This window comes from Anas platyrhynchos, chromosome 21 (assembly GCF_047663525.1).
Source record: "Anas platyrhynchos isolate ZD024472 breed Pekin duck chromosome 21, IASCAAS_PekinDuck_T2T, whole genome shotgun sequence".
NCBI classification, from domain to species: domain Eukaryota; kingdom Metazoa; phylum Chordata; class Aves; order Anseriformes; family Anatidae; genus Anas; species Anas platyrhynchos.
In genome coordinates this window covers 17,764,984-17,782,305 of record NC_092607.1, presented here as the reverse complement: position 1 = coordinate 17,782,305, position 17,322 = coordinate 17,764,984, and the positions used below count along the sequence as shown (strand labels likewise).

Here is a 17,322-nt window from a genome sequence, read left to right as displayed (position 1 = left end):
CCCGAGCAGCGCCGCCGGCACAGGCACACACTTGCTCCTTCCATTTTCCTTTGTTACTCATCCTGCGGGCCCCAGCACGGAAAACGTGAAGCTCCCTGCAACATCCCTTCCCCGTAGGATGTTACTCACAGCGTACGTGCCCCGCAGGAAGCCAGTGGATACCCAGAGCAGCAGCAAGATCAACATCAGCTTTTTGCTGCTGGAGCTGAGCCATTGTGCAGGACATCCTGGAGGGACGTGGCTGTGGGAGCCAGCACGTTTTGGGAGCAAAACACCCCAAAAGGGGTGGCGTTGTGCTCACCCCACACCCGTCACCCTCCCCAAAATCCCGGGCATGGGCAGCTGGGGTAGGGAGGCCAGGGGAAGGGGCTGCTCCTCGCCCCTGTCCCTCCTAGCAGGGGGGCTGGCTCCCCAGCTCTGGGTCTGCCTCCCTGCGGGCACAGGGCTGCTTTGTGGCACCATCCTGGGACAGATCGCTCTGGGTGAGGTCCCTGCTCACCGTCCTTTGTGCCTGGCAGTGTCCCTGCTGAGCCTGGGCTGCCGGGAGCAGCAGGCGCTAATCCAGACCTTGGAGAAAGGACTTTCTTAACCTGCTTAGCTGCGAAGGCGCACGCTCGTCGGGAAGGCTCCTGGGTGCTGGGGACGTCCCCTGGGAGCCCTTCAAGGAAGAGCCACAGGGATGTGCATGTGGGTGTTATTTCTGGATGCTGTGCTGGGGAGCAAGGGGGGGTTTGTGGCTCCTCAGGACACGTGGAGAATGGTGGGGGCAGCACCAACTGTCTCACCTCTTCTGGCACTGCACACGTGCCGTGGCTCCTGGTCTCAGCACCGTCATTTCTCAAGGTGCCTCTGACTCTCTGCACATCTCCAGGTTCCCTGCGGTACTGACACAGCAGAGAGATTTCTGGGGAGAGGAGTGATCCCCTGGAAAAACGCCCACCAGAAGCCAGGCAGTGCCTGCACGCTGAGCTCAGCCTGCCCCACACCGCAGCCACCCCGATGGCTCACCCACAGCGCGCTCGCTTCAGGGATTCAGCAGGCCCTGAGCGGATCTGTCTGCTTTTCCCAAAGCCAAATTCTCACTTTTCAGGGCTCCGTGATCCAGTGTGGGACTTCAGCCTCTTGGAGACCCCAGCTCGGGGCCGTTCTCCCTGCTCTGCCCTGCCTGGGCTGTATGGGGCTGGTGGCTCGCTGTGCCCTCACCTCTCCCCAGGTCACCTCTGTTTATCGGGGGGCTCAGAGGCCCTCTCCAACAGCAGGCACCCTCGTTCCAGCCGCTTCCAGAGCTAAACGGGGCACAAAGCTCCCTGCGCCTCCCTCCATCTCTTCCCCATCATTTTATTTATCCTGGGCGCAAACCCAGCAGCACTGAGCTGGGCTCCTCAGATCCTGGAGCTTCCCCCTTGTGCCCCCACCTCCATCCCCAAAGGGGGGCAGCGGGGTGACCCCTCAGAACACGCCTTAGCTAAGTAGGGTGCTTCCAATCCCCGGCAGCAGGGACAAGGGAAATCCACGCCACGAGGCCTCCTGCAGCTGCGGTGCGGGGCAAGATGTCTGTCCCGAGGCCCTGCGCTGTGTCCGCTCCCTCTGGCCGTGGGAGACGGCACCGGGGGGCACCGGGGGGTGCCGGGGAGGGGCAGCGGCCGCACAGCGCTGCCTTGTCCGGCCGGGCCCGCCTGCGGCCGTGCTCCGTGCCCAGCCGTGCCAGGTGTCCGGCTCGCCGGGGGCTCCGGGAGGGCGGGCGGGAGGATGGAGGTTTCGTCTGGGACCTAACGAGGTTTGCATTAACGGAGGAAGACAGGAAATACAGTGTCTGAACTGGATGCTGGCCAGCCCCGCTTCTGCGCATCGCCCGTCGATGTTTCGTTTTTTTTTTTTTTTCTTTCTTTTTTTTGTGCGTCTTGGAGGAAATCGGCCGGGCAGGACCTGGAGAAAGCAGACATCCCCTCCGGCCTCCCAGCACCCTGCCCTTGGGTGCCGAGGCCCTGGAACGCCGCCCGCTTGTGCCTGATGAAAGCTGTGCTCCTGCCCAGCAGTGGCCCCCCGCGAGGCCCCCTTTCCCACTCCGTCTCTCTAATTTGTATTAAGTATCCCTTCCTCGCAGGCTTTCCTCCTCCCCTTCTTCCCCCTTCTCGTCTCTTTTGTGAGTGAATAATTTATGGCACTTTTCATCTTCCTGGCTGTTGTTACAGTCAGACGTCTGTGGGATGCTTTGAACACTTTTGACAGTCGTTTGCAGGCTGGATGCGAAGCTCCAGCCTGTGCGGGTGACACGGCGCTGGGCACGGCCAGCAAAGGACACGGCCACCTCTGCCACCACCATGGGCATGGGCGGGCACGGCCGGGGCAGTGTGGGGAGCAGGGGGCTCCCCGGGACCCCAGAGCTCCCGGTGCTGGCCATGGGTGGGAGGGCAGGGGCTGAGCCCCCCGTCCCAGTCCAGGTCCCGGTTGGGGGCTCGGTGGCCCCTGCCCCGCCGTGGCGGTGCGGGGCTGCGGCGAGGTTTCCGTGGGCCGCTGGCTCTTACATAAGCTCATTGTTTTCCAAGTCAAAAGAGGTTTTGTCTTCGCTCTGGAGATGTGACAGGAGGAGGAACAATTTGCCCCATTCATCTTTAATTCTGCCTTTGGACAGCGGCGCGGTGGCCCTCGCTGACATAGACGTTAAACCCAACCACTTCCCTGCCGTAAAATCTCCCGGGGAGCAGGTGTTGGAAATCTCCCCTTCCCCTCCTGATCTCTGCAAATCCAGTGTCACAGAAATCAAGGGATAATCCAGAAGCCTCTTCAAAATGAAAACGCTGAGCCCTGATTAATTCATTTAATAAGTGACTGATCCCCTCCTCCCCCATCACCGCTACCCAAGAAGCCATTTTGCTTCTCCGCTTCCCTGGGATTGGCGCAGCCGGGGAGGGACGGAGGCCACAATAGACCCGGCGCTGCCTCCCCGCTCCGCAGCCGCCGCTCGCCCTCGCCCCTCGTGGTGCAGGAGCTGCTGTGGCCGAGGCAGAAGGGAGCAGGGATCCCGTGCCGAGGGTGCTCCCAGCCCGGCTCCTGCGCCCGGCCACGCGCACCCGGCTTTCAGGGGCTCCTCCGCCTCCAGCCCCCTGCCCGTGGAGCCCCGGCTCCGGAGGTTCGATAGGGGAGTGAAATATTTCGCTTCCCGACTGAAAGATCAAACCAGCTCGAAGTGACATTGTTTTTACAGTTCCATCTGCTTCAATTAGGTCGTGGGGGTGGAGCAGAGGGGCTTCCAATTATCCTCATTAGAGGGGCTCCTCGCTCAGCCAAACTCCAGCCGCGAGCAGAGAGCTCACGAGACTCGTGCTGGTTGATAATGAATATATTCATGGCTGCACAGCCTGGCTTTGCTCTCCTGCTGCTCGCGGAGCCCTGCTATTTATCTGTGTATTTTGGGAGCGCTCTGGGAGTTTGCAGAAAAGCTCCCGAATCGCAGAAGTTTGGTGTGCGCGTCTCAGCGGTGCTGTCCGGGAGCGCAGCCCTCCCTCACCTCTGCTCGTGGTCCTGGAGATGCCACGTCCCTGGTGGAGGGTGCGTGGGGCCAGGCTTGGGACCGGGCTCTCCAACAGCATCCCCTGTGGCCAAGGGAGCCCTAGGTCTGGTCCTAGCGCTGGGGGGGGGGTCCGGATCTGGCCCCCCAGGGCACCGCTCGCTGCTGGCCGTGGGCCGGAGCTGCCCTGGTGCTCCCTCCCGAGGGCTTCCCCATTTTTAAGCTGGCTGAAGCCATTCCCGTTCTGATCCGAGGTCCTCAGCAATCTGGATTTGCAGCCGTTTCTCTGCCCACAAGACTGAGATTAATCCACCGCTGTACCAACAGAGCTTCTGGGAGAGCACAACCCATAAAAGTGAAGAATTAAGAAAATTATCTGTAGCTCGTGGGTTTACAGACCTCGCTATTTACATCCATTCATCCTCGGTTTAAACGAAATTGTTCTTGCAGTAGGTGCTGGTCCCTTATGTTCCATTCCCATTTCATTTCCATATTCCACCTGAACAGGCTCCCGAACACCACTTCGTGTTTGCTTTCAGGATTTTTTTTGTCTGTAGCAAAGCCAAGGTTTGTAAACGCGGTGGGACCGGCTGGAAACCTGGTCTGCAGCTGCTGTGCGTGTGTCGTGCTACACAAAGGCAACCCCGAGACATCGGAAGCCGGGGGGGGGCCGTGCCTCCCCCTGCACCCTGCCCGGTGTGAGCAGCCGGCGTAGGACTGGTGATGCCGATGGGGCTGAGCTGGGGGCCACGGGGTGGGCAGGGCAGTCTGAGGGTGCCCAGGGCAGGGCAGGAATGCTCACATCATAGTGGGGATGCTCAGAGCGCTGTGAATTCTTCTCCTAGGTGCCATCTCCCTCGGTGCCCCCTGCCCGCTGGGGGTCTCTGTGCCGGGTGCTGTGCCGGGGAGCTGACGGGGGGTCCCTGCCGTGGGTACTGATGGTGTGGGTGCTGTGGCTGTGCCTGGGCCTGGTGTGCAGCTCGTGCCTCCGCACACTGCAATAATGCTCCTTAATCCCCCTGAGAGGCATCGCAGGATGAGGCCGGAGCCTCCCTCTGAGCTGGGAGCAGAGCAGGGGGAGGGATGAGGCTCAGCCTCCAGCAGCCCTCCGTGCCCCGGCCATGCTGGGGAGCTAAACTGGGGCCGGCAGCCTTGCTGCTGGCTGCAGAGCAAAGCCTGAGGGCATTTTCCATGCCCCTGGCCCTGGTGCCCTGCTGGCAGCACCTCCAGCATCGTGCTGGTGCCATGGGCCGGGCTGCAGCCACCCCACGGGGCTGGGACACGGAGGGTGCCCGGGGCATGGAGCCTGCGCTCGCCTCTGCCTGCTCCCAGACCATGAGTGGGGCAGGGAAATGGAAGGGACAGGGAACTCGTGCAGGGATGTTTTAATTCGGGGGCTTGCAGGGGATGGAGCAGTCTGGGAGCAGGGAGCGCTCGTGCCTGTGCTGGGGCGGTTCGGGACACGCAGGGCCCTGGCTGGCCCCCACGGTCTGTTGGGATGCCTGAGCGTCCTCAAGTCTGTTTATTTTAAGGGATACAAAGTCCTGCGCTGCTGCAGCCTCCGCAGGGGTCACAGGAAAGTTCGCTGCAGCCTCTCATTAAAGTTCCCTGCAGATGCTGGCTGGGGCAGAGGGAAAGGAGGAGGAGGAGGTGGTGGTGGCAGCAGCCGGGCACTGTCCCTCTGCCCTGCGCCCGCAAACCTTTGGACTCTGCGCCCATGTGCGGGCAGCTGGCGGCACGGGGACAGGGTGACCCCACAGCCTGACCCTGGGGCTGGGAACCAGGGACCAGGGGCTGGGGATCAGCGACCGGGGACCGGGGCCCAGGGACCGCCATCTGCTTGTCACCGGCTGCAGCTTCTTTGTTCGCAGCTCGGCGCACACTTGCACAGGAAGCGGCTCCCCACGTGCTTCGCCCTTTCCCTCTCGCGGAGGCACCTAATGAAATAAAGGATTTACTGCAGCGAGGGGGAGGGCAGGGGCAGGGGCTGAGCGGGGTTTGACGACGTTGTCCCTGGCCTGGGGTCGGGCTCCTTGGTGGGCGTGGGGCTGCTGGCAGCACAGGGGATGGGGACGGGGATGGGGACGGGGATGGGGACGGGGATAGGGACGGGGATGGGGATGGGGATGGGCTCTGCTGCAGCCAGGCAGAGCAGCACAAACATGGGAGGCTGGGAACAGCCAAAAACCCGAGTGTGTGAATGGACAGAGGAAGAGAAAGCGGGTTTGGGGCAGGGGAGGGTGCGTGGTGCCACCAGGGCTGAGCCCGCGGGGTGCGGCGAGGGCGATGCTTTGCATGGGCAATGGGGCACTGTGGGGAGGCTGTGGCTGCCAGCAGAGCTTTGCATTTGGAAAAGCAGCAGCAGGACGAGGGAGGGCAGGGAGGGGCGGTTGTGGCCGCCCTGGCGGCCCTGGGGGGGGGCTGAGCCCAGGAGGGGCACGGCACAGGGGGATGAGAGAGCCCAAAGGGGGCTGCGGGCGGTGTGTGCCTGGTGCTGGGGGCACAGGGACATGGGCAGGAAGGAGATCTTGAGGAGAAGCCTCGCCAAGGGGTCTGCAGCCTGTTCACAAAGCTCCCCCGGCTGCTTGCAGGCTGCACGAGCCCGCTGTTACCTCCCCAGGTGATCCTGTGCTCACACGAGGGGCAGGTCCCCAGGTGCTGGAGTTCATCTCCTCCCTCCCGTGCCGGGTCCCAAACCGTGCCAGGTGCACCCCTTCTGAAAGCCTCGGGAGGCGAGGGACCCAGGCGGGGAGAGGAAATGCCCCTTTCTCCTCCCTGCAATGCAAACAGAAACCTAAAAGGACCAAATTCCAAAGTTCTTATTCAAGCCCGGGCGCCACAGCCCCAGGCAGGGGTGCGGACGGTGGGACTGACACCTCCAGAGGGACAGGGGGACAGGGGGACAGCTGGCTGGCTGCGGTGCAGAGGGTGCAGGGAACGGCAGGAACGAGGTGGCGGAGCCATAAAGCAATGGCCCTACAGCCTCCAGCTGCTGCCTGCGAGAGCCCAGAGCCGGTTGTGCCCCATCTGTCCCTGAGCACCTCGCAGCGAGGCCAAGCCTCTCCAAGCGGCACCGCGGCCGTGCTGTACGTCCAGCCGGGCTGGGGGGGAATCATTTGGGGGGCTGGGGCTGCCACCTTGGGGCTGTGGCCCCAGGACATCCCCGGGGTGACCATGTGTCTGTCCTTGCAGATGACTCCTCGTCAGAGAGCTGCAGCGGGAATGGCTCCTCCACCCTGAACCCCTCCACCTCCAGCAGCACGCAGGGCGACAGCGCCTTCCCCGAAATGAACGGCAATGGCACCGCGGCCCCCATGGACTTCACCGCCTCGGCCGACGACCAGCCCATCAACCTGTGCGACAAGCTGACCCCTGCCCATGTCACCCCCTCCTACCAGTCGGACAGCTGCAGCACCGACGGGCTGCGCAGCAGGGTCAAGTACGCGGTGAAGACCACGGCAGAGGTACGGGGCTGGGCTGGGCTGCGCGGTCCCGATCCACGGGGCACGGCACGCGGGGAGCGAGCGCACGTGGTGCTCGCGGGCTGGGCTGCGAGGGGGAGGCTGGGACACAAGGAAGGGGAACAGCAACATCAGGACAAGGAAAGGGCTTCTGAGCTGCCCATCCCATGGCTGTGCCCACGGGGTGGTGCGGGGTGCCCACGGTAACCCCCGTCTCCTCGCAGTCCCCGCCGTACAGCTCCGGCAGCTACGACTCCATCAAGACCGAAGTCAGCGGCTGCCCCGAGGACCTGACCGTCGGCAGGGCCCCCACGGCTGATGAGGATGACGACGACCACGATGACCACGAGGACAACGATAAGATAAATGACTCGGAAGGGATGGACCCGGAGAGGCTAAAGGCCTTCAACGTAAGGACGGCACCGCGGGGACGGGGTTGGGGTTAGCGAGCCCGCCGTGCGCCGGTTCGGCGTTCCCACCTCGTGTCTCTGTGCTCTGCAGATGTTCGTGCGCCTCTTCGTGGACGAGAACCTGGACCGGATGGTTCCCATCTCCAAGCAGCCCAAAGAGAAGATCCAGGCCATCATCGAGTCCTGCAGCCGGCAGTTCCCGGAGTTCCAGGAGCGGGCTCGCAAGCGCATCCGCACGTACCTCAAGTCCTGCCGCCGCATGAAGAAGAACGGCATGGAGATGGTGAGCGGCCGCCCCGCGCCCACCTTGCCGTGGGAGCCTGGCAGCAGGGCCTGAGCACGGCTCTCCCCTTCTGTCTCCTCAGACCCGGCCCACGCCGCCGCACCTGACCTCAGCCATGGCCGAGAACATCCTGGCCGCCGCCTGCGAGAGCGAGACGCGGAAAGCAGCCAAGAGGATGCGGCTGGAGATCTACCAGACCTCCCAGGTACCGCGCTCGCAGCAGGAAGGGTGCAAAACGGGGCAGGAGGGGAGAGCGGGAGGACGCAGAGCGAGTTGGCGAAGTGTTTTCAAAAAGCCTTCCTGGAAGGCTGCAGGGTGGGGAGCTGGGGAGGGGGAGCTGCTTGGTCCCGGCCACGCGTCGGCCCTCGCAGCCTCGCTGCAGCCAGCCTCTGCTTCCCTGTGCAGGACGAGCCGATCGCCCTAGACAAGCAGCACTCCAGAGACTCCACAGCCATCACCCACTCCTCCTATTCACTGCCAGCCTCGTCCTACTCCCAAGACCCCGTCTACATCAATGGAAGCCTGAATTACAGCTACCGTGGCTACGGGTCCCTGGGAGGCAGCCTGCAGCCACCCGCGCCGCTCCAGACAGGGAACCACAGTAACGGTGAGTGGCCCCCGGCCCCCCCAGCACCCAGCCCCGCTCCCGCGGAGCCTCTCCAAAAATCCCTTCTGCCTCGGCAGGGCTCTGCCCCACGGTTCAGCTCACCTCGTTAGCAAGCGGTTAATTGTTGACCTGAACTTGGAAGGACAGTCTAGGTGGAACTGGTGGAGTGAAGGAGTGTCACTTAAAAAAAAAGAGAATCTGTAGCAGCTATTTAATAATTAACAGAGCGAGTGCCTATCACCGCCCTGATCTCATGGCTGGTATGAGCCGTTCCCTCCCCAGCCTTCATCGCCTGCTCTCGGGGATGGGGCCGGGGCCGGTGCAGTTTGGGGCACAGCTCAGGATGGCTAGGGGCTGCGTGGCAAAAGCAGCTGGGGAAACAGAACGGATGCTGCAGGGCGAGAAAGCTGTAGGAGAAAGCAGCGAGGCATGTGGGGCCGGCTTAGCCGTGAGCAAGTGAGCGGAGTGGAGCAGCCTGGGCTGGAGCAGGGCACATGGGGAAGCACGATGGGAACAGGAATGGGCAAAGCGAAGCTCCCCGGGCAGCAGCCCTTTGGCTTTGCTCGCCCCCCGGCCTGCCATACGGCCCCATTGCCAGGAGCAGCCCCGCTGGCCACCTCGAGGGGTCCCTCCCGGCCCTGCTCTGCCTTCACCCACCCCATGCACCCCAGTTTCCTGCCCCTGCCCTCCCTGGTGGAGGGAGGATTTGAAGGGATGTGATTTCCGGAGTCCTGAGAGATGCCTGTCTGGGATTAACTCTTATCATCCCTTCCTAATGCTTCTTAACCCTGAATAAAGATCCCACCCTGGCCTCCAGCTGCTGAGACCTAATCCTTGTGGCTGCCGTGGAGGCAGCTCTGGGTCCCCTCCAGCCCAGCACACACGGCCCTGGCCCCGCCACCCTCTCTTCGTGCTGGGCACGGACACCGAGTGGGCTCTGGGCAGGAGACAGCAAACAGCTGCAGCCACGGCCCACCGAGAGCCCCAGCAGGAGCAAACAGGCTCTGTTTATAGCAGACATCAGCAAATTTGCTTCTTTTTAATGGATTTTTAAACCTCTGCTTCCCATTTTTTTTCCTTTGCTCAGGCACTCGCCCAGCGCCATGTGAGCACGCTGCCCTGGCACGGGGCAGGATGGAGCCCGCAGGGGGCTGCTGCCCCCGGGTTGCCTCCTCCCTCCATCCCCCACTGAAGGCAATTCTTGCTCAAACCCACTTCCCCCCCTTCCAGTGTTTTGCAGGACTCCATTTCATTGATGGACTAAGCCAGGGACACGCACAGCCCAGTGAGCGCATCCAGCCCTCCCCACGCCGTGTGTCCGGGCAGCCCGAGCCAGCAGCGCCTCTTGTCCAGTGCCCCCGGGCTCCCGTGGGCTGCAGTTACCCGACAATAAAACAGGGAAACGCACCCTGGGCAGGATGTGACTTGTCACGTGCAGGGAAAAAAGCAGGATGGGTTTGAGCAGGGACAGGAACGTCCCTGGCAGGCAGCTTGGCAGCGCAGGTTCGGCGCCTGGCAGCTCGGGGCTGGCAGGCAGCGGTCATGAACTTCCAGCAGAGCAGATGAGGAAGTGCAGGAAGTGATTTTTGTAATGTTGACTCAAAAGTCCCTTCCCTCGCAGCTCGTGGCCGCTTACCTGTGCTCGGCTCCGAGCGCAGCTGCGGCGCGGGGTCCGGCTGGGGACCTGCTGCCTCGTCCTGAGCTTCCCTCTCGCTTCTCCTTGGCAGGTCCGACTGATCTCAGCATGAAAGGGGGGGCCTCCAGCACGGCCCCGTCCAACAGCACCAGCAGGGGAATGCAGGCTGCCCAGCTCAGCCCCACGGAGATCAGCGCGGTGCGGCAGCTGATCGCCGGCTACCGGGAGTCCGCGGCGTTTCTGCTCCGATCTGCAGATGAACTGGAAAACCTCATTTTACAGCAGAACTGACTCCTCGTGTCTGCGTCGCTCCTCTGTCAAGAAGACAATTTATACCTGCTAGAAAGAGGCTCCCAGCAGTGTCCTGCTCAGGACCACCATCGTCCTCCCGTGAAGCAGTGGGTACATGTAGTTTTAGAAGGTGGAACCCAAAAGACCTGTTTTCTTTTACACTCCAAGCACCTGGGACTTCAGGCACAAGGACACATTTTTGAACCGTACCACCACACGTGCGTCCAGCTGACCAGAAGCCAAACCTGCGGCTTGGAAGGATGTGGGACTTTCAAGGGCAGAAGGGAGCCTGGGGAGGTTTGGGGCTGCAGATGTATTTAGAATAACCTTTGTGGACCCAAATGTTAGAATCCCGTCCCCAGATAATTTCCAAGTCTTAGGTGAGCTGAATCACATATTTATTGAGAAATGGACCCTCCTCACCCCTTAGTAATTTATTTTTCTGAAAATGGATTCTTTTGAGTTTGTACAGATTGCCAGTTTTTTTTGTCTGTCTGATCGGAAGGAGTTTATTCCTGTGAAATAACACATTCCATATCACTACACTACTAATTTCCAGGCAGCTATGCCTGTTTCTCTGGGGAGCCCTTGTCCCACAGGGTGCGAGTTCGCCGTCCAGCCCTCGCGCCTGTAGGTTGCTCAGCCCCCGGTAAGCGCAGGTGGAAGCTGACCAACGGAGGGAGCGTCCTGCTTAGACCTTGGCGCTAAGCAGCCCCGTGTAGCAGCAGCAGTGGGGGCTCAAATCTCCTGCAGAGACTCGGCAAGCTCGGCAGACCGGCTAGAAGGACGTCTGGCGCTCCTTTAAGTCACTGCAGATCAGAGAAGGAAGGAAGGAAGCACCTGAGAAACACTGTCTCGCGTTCACCATCTGTATTCTACCTCACACTCCATTGTGGGCTTTTTCCAGGACTCCCGAGCTGGCTCTGTGACTGTAAGCGTGGCAGACGAGCGGACAGGACAGCACGGAGGAGCCCGGGACCAAACCAGCAGCCGAGGACCGCCGGCGCCGCGCTCCGTCCCGCCGGGGTGCCGCCGCTGGCCCAGCGCGCGCCGACCACGCTCGCGCCGCGCTCCTCGGCGAGGGAGGCTGTGCTCAAAAGTCTGTGTGAAACCGACACTGGGGGTTGCAACAAGAGAATAAACTATTTAGAAACCACGCACGGGTGTAATAAAGGCTAGCGCGGATTCTCTGCGCGAAAGCAAGCTCCGCCAGCGAGCGGCTCGCTCCTTCCCAGAAGACGTTCGGGCACCGCTCAGCAGCAGACCTGACAAAAAAGCCCTCCAGGGCCCAGGATCCTCCCCCCCCCTCCCTGGCCACAGTCCTGGAACAAGCCCACAATTCCCAAAGTGTGGAAAAAAAAAAAAACAAAACAAAAAACAAACAAAAAATAGTCTGGTTACCATCCTGCCCCGTTACCGTCCCTCTCCCCCAATAATGCACTTCGTTTTGCTCAGTGCAATACCTACTACCAGTGCTGCTAAAACCAGGGACTTCGCTCAGGCACTAGGATGCTGAGCAGAGCCAAGCAATGCAAGGCGCTCTGTAGCCATATAGAGCAGCAAGAAGTGCTGCCTGACACCGCCAATTCTTCTCGCCGCCTCCCTCCCAGTGCTGGCCTGGCTCCTCCCGGCCCTGCTCAAGGGCAGGAATTGTCACCACGAGATCGATTCGATAAGTACAAAACCATATATAGCTCATTTGGACCAGAGATACTCTCTCTCCTTGGAGCCAGCTTTCTCTTTTCTTTTTTTCTTTTTTTTCCCTCTTTTTTTCCTCTCTTTTTAGGCCGCTTTGAGCCTGAGGATGAGGGCTGCTGCTCTGCGGAGGGCGCGGGCAGGAGCTGCAGAGAGCCCTGCTGGCACGGCCCGGGGCTGTTACAGGTAGCAGAGGCCGGTCCCCCGCCAGGAGTGGACCCGGGCAGCTCGTTCAGTAGCCTTGGTAGCCAACTGAACGCCCAACACACTGGAAGAAAAACAAAACCTAGACCCAGTTCTTAGTTTCAGTACAGAAAAAGCCACCGGCTTTTTGAGGACAGGCTTGCCTGGCCCGGCATCAGAAGGGATGAGCCGCTGCATTGACTGTTTTTCCCCAAACCCTAAATTTCCCCTGACATTTGGAGAAAAGGGACGGAGCTCCCGGCCGCCCCGCGCAGCCCGAGCGTCCCTGCAGAGGTAAGGTGGAGGCCTGCTGGTGCCGTGCTGGTGTGGGAACGGGGAGCATCGTGTCCGCTCGGAGCACCCCGGGTTTGGGGCCGGGCTCCCCCCCGGCCCGGCAGGCAGGGGAGCGGGGCTGGGGTCCGCAGCAGGACCCCGGCCCCGTTGGCCGCACGTGAGCCAGGTTCCAGACTCGATGCTTTCCCCAGCACTTCACAAGCCTGCTTGGTTTGTCCACTGCATCCTCCCATACTTGGAATTTATGTAAATATTTATTTTTGTGTGGATACCATGAAGTAACAAACCTTTTACAAAAGATGTAACCGCAGCCATTCGTGAAAGTCTTAATGTTAAAGAAAGAGAGGCAGAGACAATCGCTGTCCCAGAATTCTCTCTCTCTACGATTATAACCCAATTGGTGCCTCTGCTCCCGAAAGAGGCCCCGAAGAACATTTAGCCATAGGTTTGCCATCCAGTTCACCGAAAAAGAGGTTACCCAGGGGCTTACGAACAGATCGACATCAGCTACAGTTTGTTTAAAGTTTTATTTATACCAGTTTTAGCTGTCTTGACCAGATCACCTTTGAACTTGTCTTAGCATGTATTAAAGTTTAGTAGCTCTTACACTTTTTTAAACTGCTGGTAGAACACAGATGAGACTCATGGTTGCATAGGAAGGATGTTAAACAGTCTACCCTGTCACAACAACTGATGTTCATAACTTGCAGCTGAATGGTACAGACTCAGATTTCCAAAGCCCTGGTGACAGCCACATCTGTGACAAGTTATGAAACAAACGAGATCGACTACGAATTTCTCTGTCAGGGATTTTTTTTTTTCTTCTTCTCATTTTATTTTTTTTTTGGTGAGCCACAGCTTTATGGTTTCTTTGGAGCAAGCTCCGCAGACATCTCAGTGCTCTTTACCTGATCTGCACCCAGCTGTGGCTCCTCAGCGGGCCAGGACTGTTTCGCAGCCACGTTCCTGTGCTCTCCCCAGGCAGGAAGGGGTCAGGATCTAGTCTAGGTTCTCAACAAGGAGTGAGCAGGAGCAGAATACAACAGCTTTCCAGATTTTCTGAGAGGTGAAAGGAGAATGCTGGGTTAGCAAATGGTCTGGATGTTTTTTTTGTTTAAGAAAAGCTAATCACGGATCGAGAAAATAGGCTTTTTTTTTTTTTTTGGTGTTTTATTATTATTTTTTTTTTTTAATACAACCATCCTGCCCTGGATGTGCGGTTCCCATGATGGTGTTTCTACATGGGAGAGCGTTCCCGGGATTCCGAGCAGATGTAACTCGTACCTCCCCGATCCAAAGGGCCACTTCCCTCCCACGGGTGGCTGTCGGATTTAGTACCAGTTCATTACAAAAATGCTGCTTTGAACTCAGAGGGTTAATATACTTTTGATTTGTAATTTTTTGTAAAACTTTTTACAAGGTAGCATAGTATTTCACCAGAATACCAACTACAATCCGTCCATGGTCTGATTTTTATATAATTTAGTGGTGCTTTAGAAACTTTTGTTTGGTTGTTTCGGAGCTGTACAGCTCAGTTCTTCGCCTGTATCTACCTAAGACCAATGTGAACCTTTGTATTTTTGCTCCTAATTTTGGACTCAGTGAAAGTGTACTGTTTACATGTACAGAACTCCCGGCCCCTGTGTGTTCTGCAAGACCTGCTGTTGAAGAGGAAGCTGCACCTCACCCGGTTCGTCTGCTTAACAAAGCCACAGCCTCACTCACCCTCATTGACACACGTCCCTACCTTAAGGAAGACCCCACAGAATCCAAACGCCCTTTAAACAGCTTTGGGTTTTGCACAAGATATTATCACTTTTTTTTTTTTTTTTTCCTGTGGCCAATTTAAAGATTGGCTGCACTTCAGAATGAGAATTAATCTGAAGTTCAGTTCACTAAATAACCAGACCTCCAAACACAAATGGCACGGTCCTGCTATTTCACCATCTTCCTTCTGACATCGGAGGCACAAAGGTGAAAGCTGCCCAGCTCAATTTAGGGTCCAAACAATGGAGAAGCGCAATCGAGCCAACTGGGGGCTTGTGAGGAAGCGGGGGGGGGGGGAAACACTCATCGGCATAATTGGAAACATACTTTAACTAACATGGTTAAATCGCCCAAGATGTTAATTTCAGATTAAAATGGTAGGAGAGCGTTCCCTCGGGAGACGGAGGGGCTCCAAAACGAAGCAGAAGATGGCTCTTCGGAAAGTCAGCGCTTTCCAGAGGGGCCAGAGAGAAAGCATATGGCACTTAATCCAGCTTTTAAGGTGACACTTTATTGCTTAATCAATTGATTCATTTCAAAATGATATTTTTGCAGATAGGCACCTATGCAACTTAATGTGGCTCTTAAGCAGATGAGCACTTCCTCCTCAACGAGCTTGATAAGAGTTATTTGTGTTATATACTGTGGATTTTTCCAGTAAATGTGGCTTAATATTTTAATTCTTAGAATGTGTGTCTATTATATATGTGATGCAACTTAATTCTGTTCTGTTTGTGGAATGATTAGCACAGGCCAACTCCCTGTTCCCCTCACTTAACAAAGACCAATGAGCTGTTAATCAAGCTGTTATCTCCATGGTATTACTTGCTAAATGCACTGATTTCATAAGTATGTGGAATCCTTTTTTTTCTTTTGAATCTGTATATCATATATAAGACTGAATCTACTTAATAAACACTGTATAACAAAAAGGGCTCTCTCCTCAAAATCAACCCCAGCGGGGGCTGCTGGCTCCCCGCTGCGCCCCGCGCCATCGCCGGCCGCGTCTGCTCCCCGCAGCACAGGCGGAGCCCAGCCCCAGCCCCGCAGCGCGCCAGAGGTCAGTGTCATTCGCCACCAAAACCTGGTGGCTTCTAAATTTAGGTCTTTTAAAAAAAAAAATTACCATGCAATTATTTTGACATAAGCTGTGCTTTCCATTCCGTAACAGACAGCTGCAGTTACCGTAGAGAGCAGCGTTAGCACTCACAGGCGGGGATAGTCACGGATTAATGCTTAATTTATATTTTGACAAAATTAATTTTGTGAAGTGTCTGTTTTTTGTGGAAATATGGAGTTTTCATTGAAGTTTGTGGAAAGTTCTCCCTCTCCTCATGGAAAATACTGATTTTTTCGTTATCAGCTTTATTCATTAAGTATAATAAATCTTTGCATCCATAAAACGTCTATCTCAAAGCGCTCTGTAGATAAAATCTCCTGACCGGGCTCAGTGAGTGGCTGAGTCAGGAGGGCCGAGGAAAGATGAGTCAAATCCGGTCACAGCTTTGGTGGAAACATCCCATTTTGACGTACGCCCTTACCTGTGATGCAGAACGGGCAGGACCTTCCCAGGGATTTGCTGCCAAAGCCTTAAGCGAGCAGCCCAAGGGTGCCCTGAACATTTGCACTCATCAATAGTCCAAAACAGCCCCTGCGTGTTAATTGCTGCTAACACACGTGTGTCTGTGTGCACACAGCTACTGCAGGTAATGCATGTCCCAGCACTTCCAGAACACCATTCAGTTTTAACACACATTCAGCCCCTGGGGAAGCTCTGTTCCCAAAGTGGAAACCAAGCCAGGGAGGTGCTGCTGCAAATCACAGGCAGCAGCAGCAGTCGCGTGGCTGTGCAGAGCCCTTCCCCTACCTCTGGAAATTCCTGCTGCTGCTCCTGCAGCTCCACCATGGAGACCCTTGGGCTGTCCACTGCTCCACGGTGCTGCAAAGTGGGATGCCAACAGCGGGCAGGAGACTGCCTTTGGAAGAGGAAATCGGTTATTTAGCAGATAAATGTCATGGAGGAAAAAAAAAAATATTTATATTTGTTCTGTGTGAAATTCAGCCATTAATAAGAGTTTAACTTTGAAGCCTCCGAGCTCCTCTGTTCTGCAGATAACTAATCCTGACATCACCATTCACCACACCAATGAAATATAACTGCTGATTTCAATTATTTAACAATTTCAAAGTTCCCTTAAGTAACAACAAAGTTTTTGCATTCCTTGGTTTTGGCTTACTTAAATTACCTGGGTATGTTTAAAGGCACCCATGTTTGCAGACACAGGACACCACCAGCACACGACCCCAAGCCACAGCCCCTTTTTCTCCTTCCCAAGCTCCCTTTTCTCCCTGCCAAGCTGGTGCCAAAGCAGCTGCTGGCCCAGCCCACAGCTCCCCTCATGAACAGGACCCCAGAGCAGCAGCAGCTGATGTTCAGCCAGCTGAGGTCAGGGGGTTTCCACGAGCCAGCTGCCTCTGCCGAAAGACTGCGGCGAGGACTGACGGCTACATGGAGACATCCCAGCTCCAAAAGCGAGGGATTCAGAGCTTTAACCTCCTCCCGTGCTTGGGACAGAGCTTCTCGTTGCACTCAAATGGAGCAAACATTCAGCTTTTGGTTTTGCTCCCCCCCCTTTCAGCCTTATCACTATTTTTAAAGCAAGCAGTGCAAGGAATGTGGGCTCCGTTACCACCACGCTCGTGCACGCAAACAGCTCGGCATTAATTGTGTGGTGGAGCTGAGAGCAGAGCACAGCCACGGCCGTTTTGCAGCACAACAGAACCTCCTTACACGCTGCAGTGCCGCACGGATCCGAGCACCCCCAGCAGCCCCACCGCCCGCTGCATGAGATCGCCACCTGCCTTGGGAAGATCCACGCGGTGAGAGCAGAAGCGAGGCACGTAACGGGATCTTTCGTGTTATTCTTTTAAAAATGCTTCCTACCTAGAAAAAAAAAAAAAAAGAGAGAGAATGTATCAATAATGTACAGATAGTTTCAAAAAAATCCACCCACAAACAACAGTATAATTGGTATCCCAATGTTGTGCTTTTGAAAACATTTCCAGATCCATTTACTCAGCAGCTTGTGAGGACAGCAGCACAGCACACAAGCTGTACAACAGCAGGAGCAGAGGAGGCTCTGCCCGGTGCTGCTGGGGAAGCCCCAGCGCATCGCCTGCAGCCCGG

At 57.2% G+C, this 17,322-nt stretch overlaps 1 protein-coding gene and 1 long non-coding RNA gene across 5 annotated transcripts in view; one reads left to right on the top strand and one right to left on the bottom strand.

Annotated features, from left to right (window-relative positions):
• NOL4L (nucleolar protein 4 like) overlaps positions 1–11,352 on the top strand; it is a 54,643-nt gene extending 43,291 nt beyond the window's left edge. For all 4 annotated transcript variants that reach the window (XM_027472754.3, XM_027472756.3, XM_027472757.3 and 1 more), the window contains 6 exons: positions 6,701–6,972; positions 7,194–7,379; positions 7,471–7,662; positions 7,745–7,867; positions 8,068–8,269; positions 9,997–11,352. In XM_027472754.3, coding sequence (XP_027328555.1) covers positions 6,701–6,972; positions 7,194–7,379; positions 7,471–7,662; positions 7,745–7,867; positions 8,068–8,269; positions 9,997–10,196 — 1,175 coding nt within the window. In that variant the 3' untranslated portion in view covers positions 10,197–11,352. The remainder of the gene's footprint in view (positions 1–6,700; positions 6,973–7,193; positions 7,380–7,470; positions 7,663–7,744; positions 7,868–8,067; positions 8,270–9,996) is intronic.
• A 1,524-nt stretch (positions 11,353–12,876) lies between these two features.
• On the bottom strand, positions 12,877–16,986 carry LOC139999217 (uncharacterized). Its single transcript, XR_011804481.1, has 2 exons — positions 16,003–16,986; positions 12,877–13,427 (listed from the first exon to the last, which is right to left on the bottom strand). It is a non-coding gene; the product is annotated as an uncharacterized lncRNA (long non-coding RNA).
• Between the last annotated feature and the right edge of the window lie 336 nt (positions 16,987–17,322).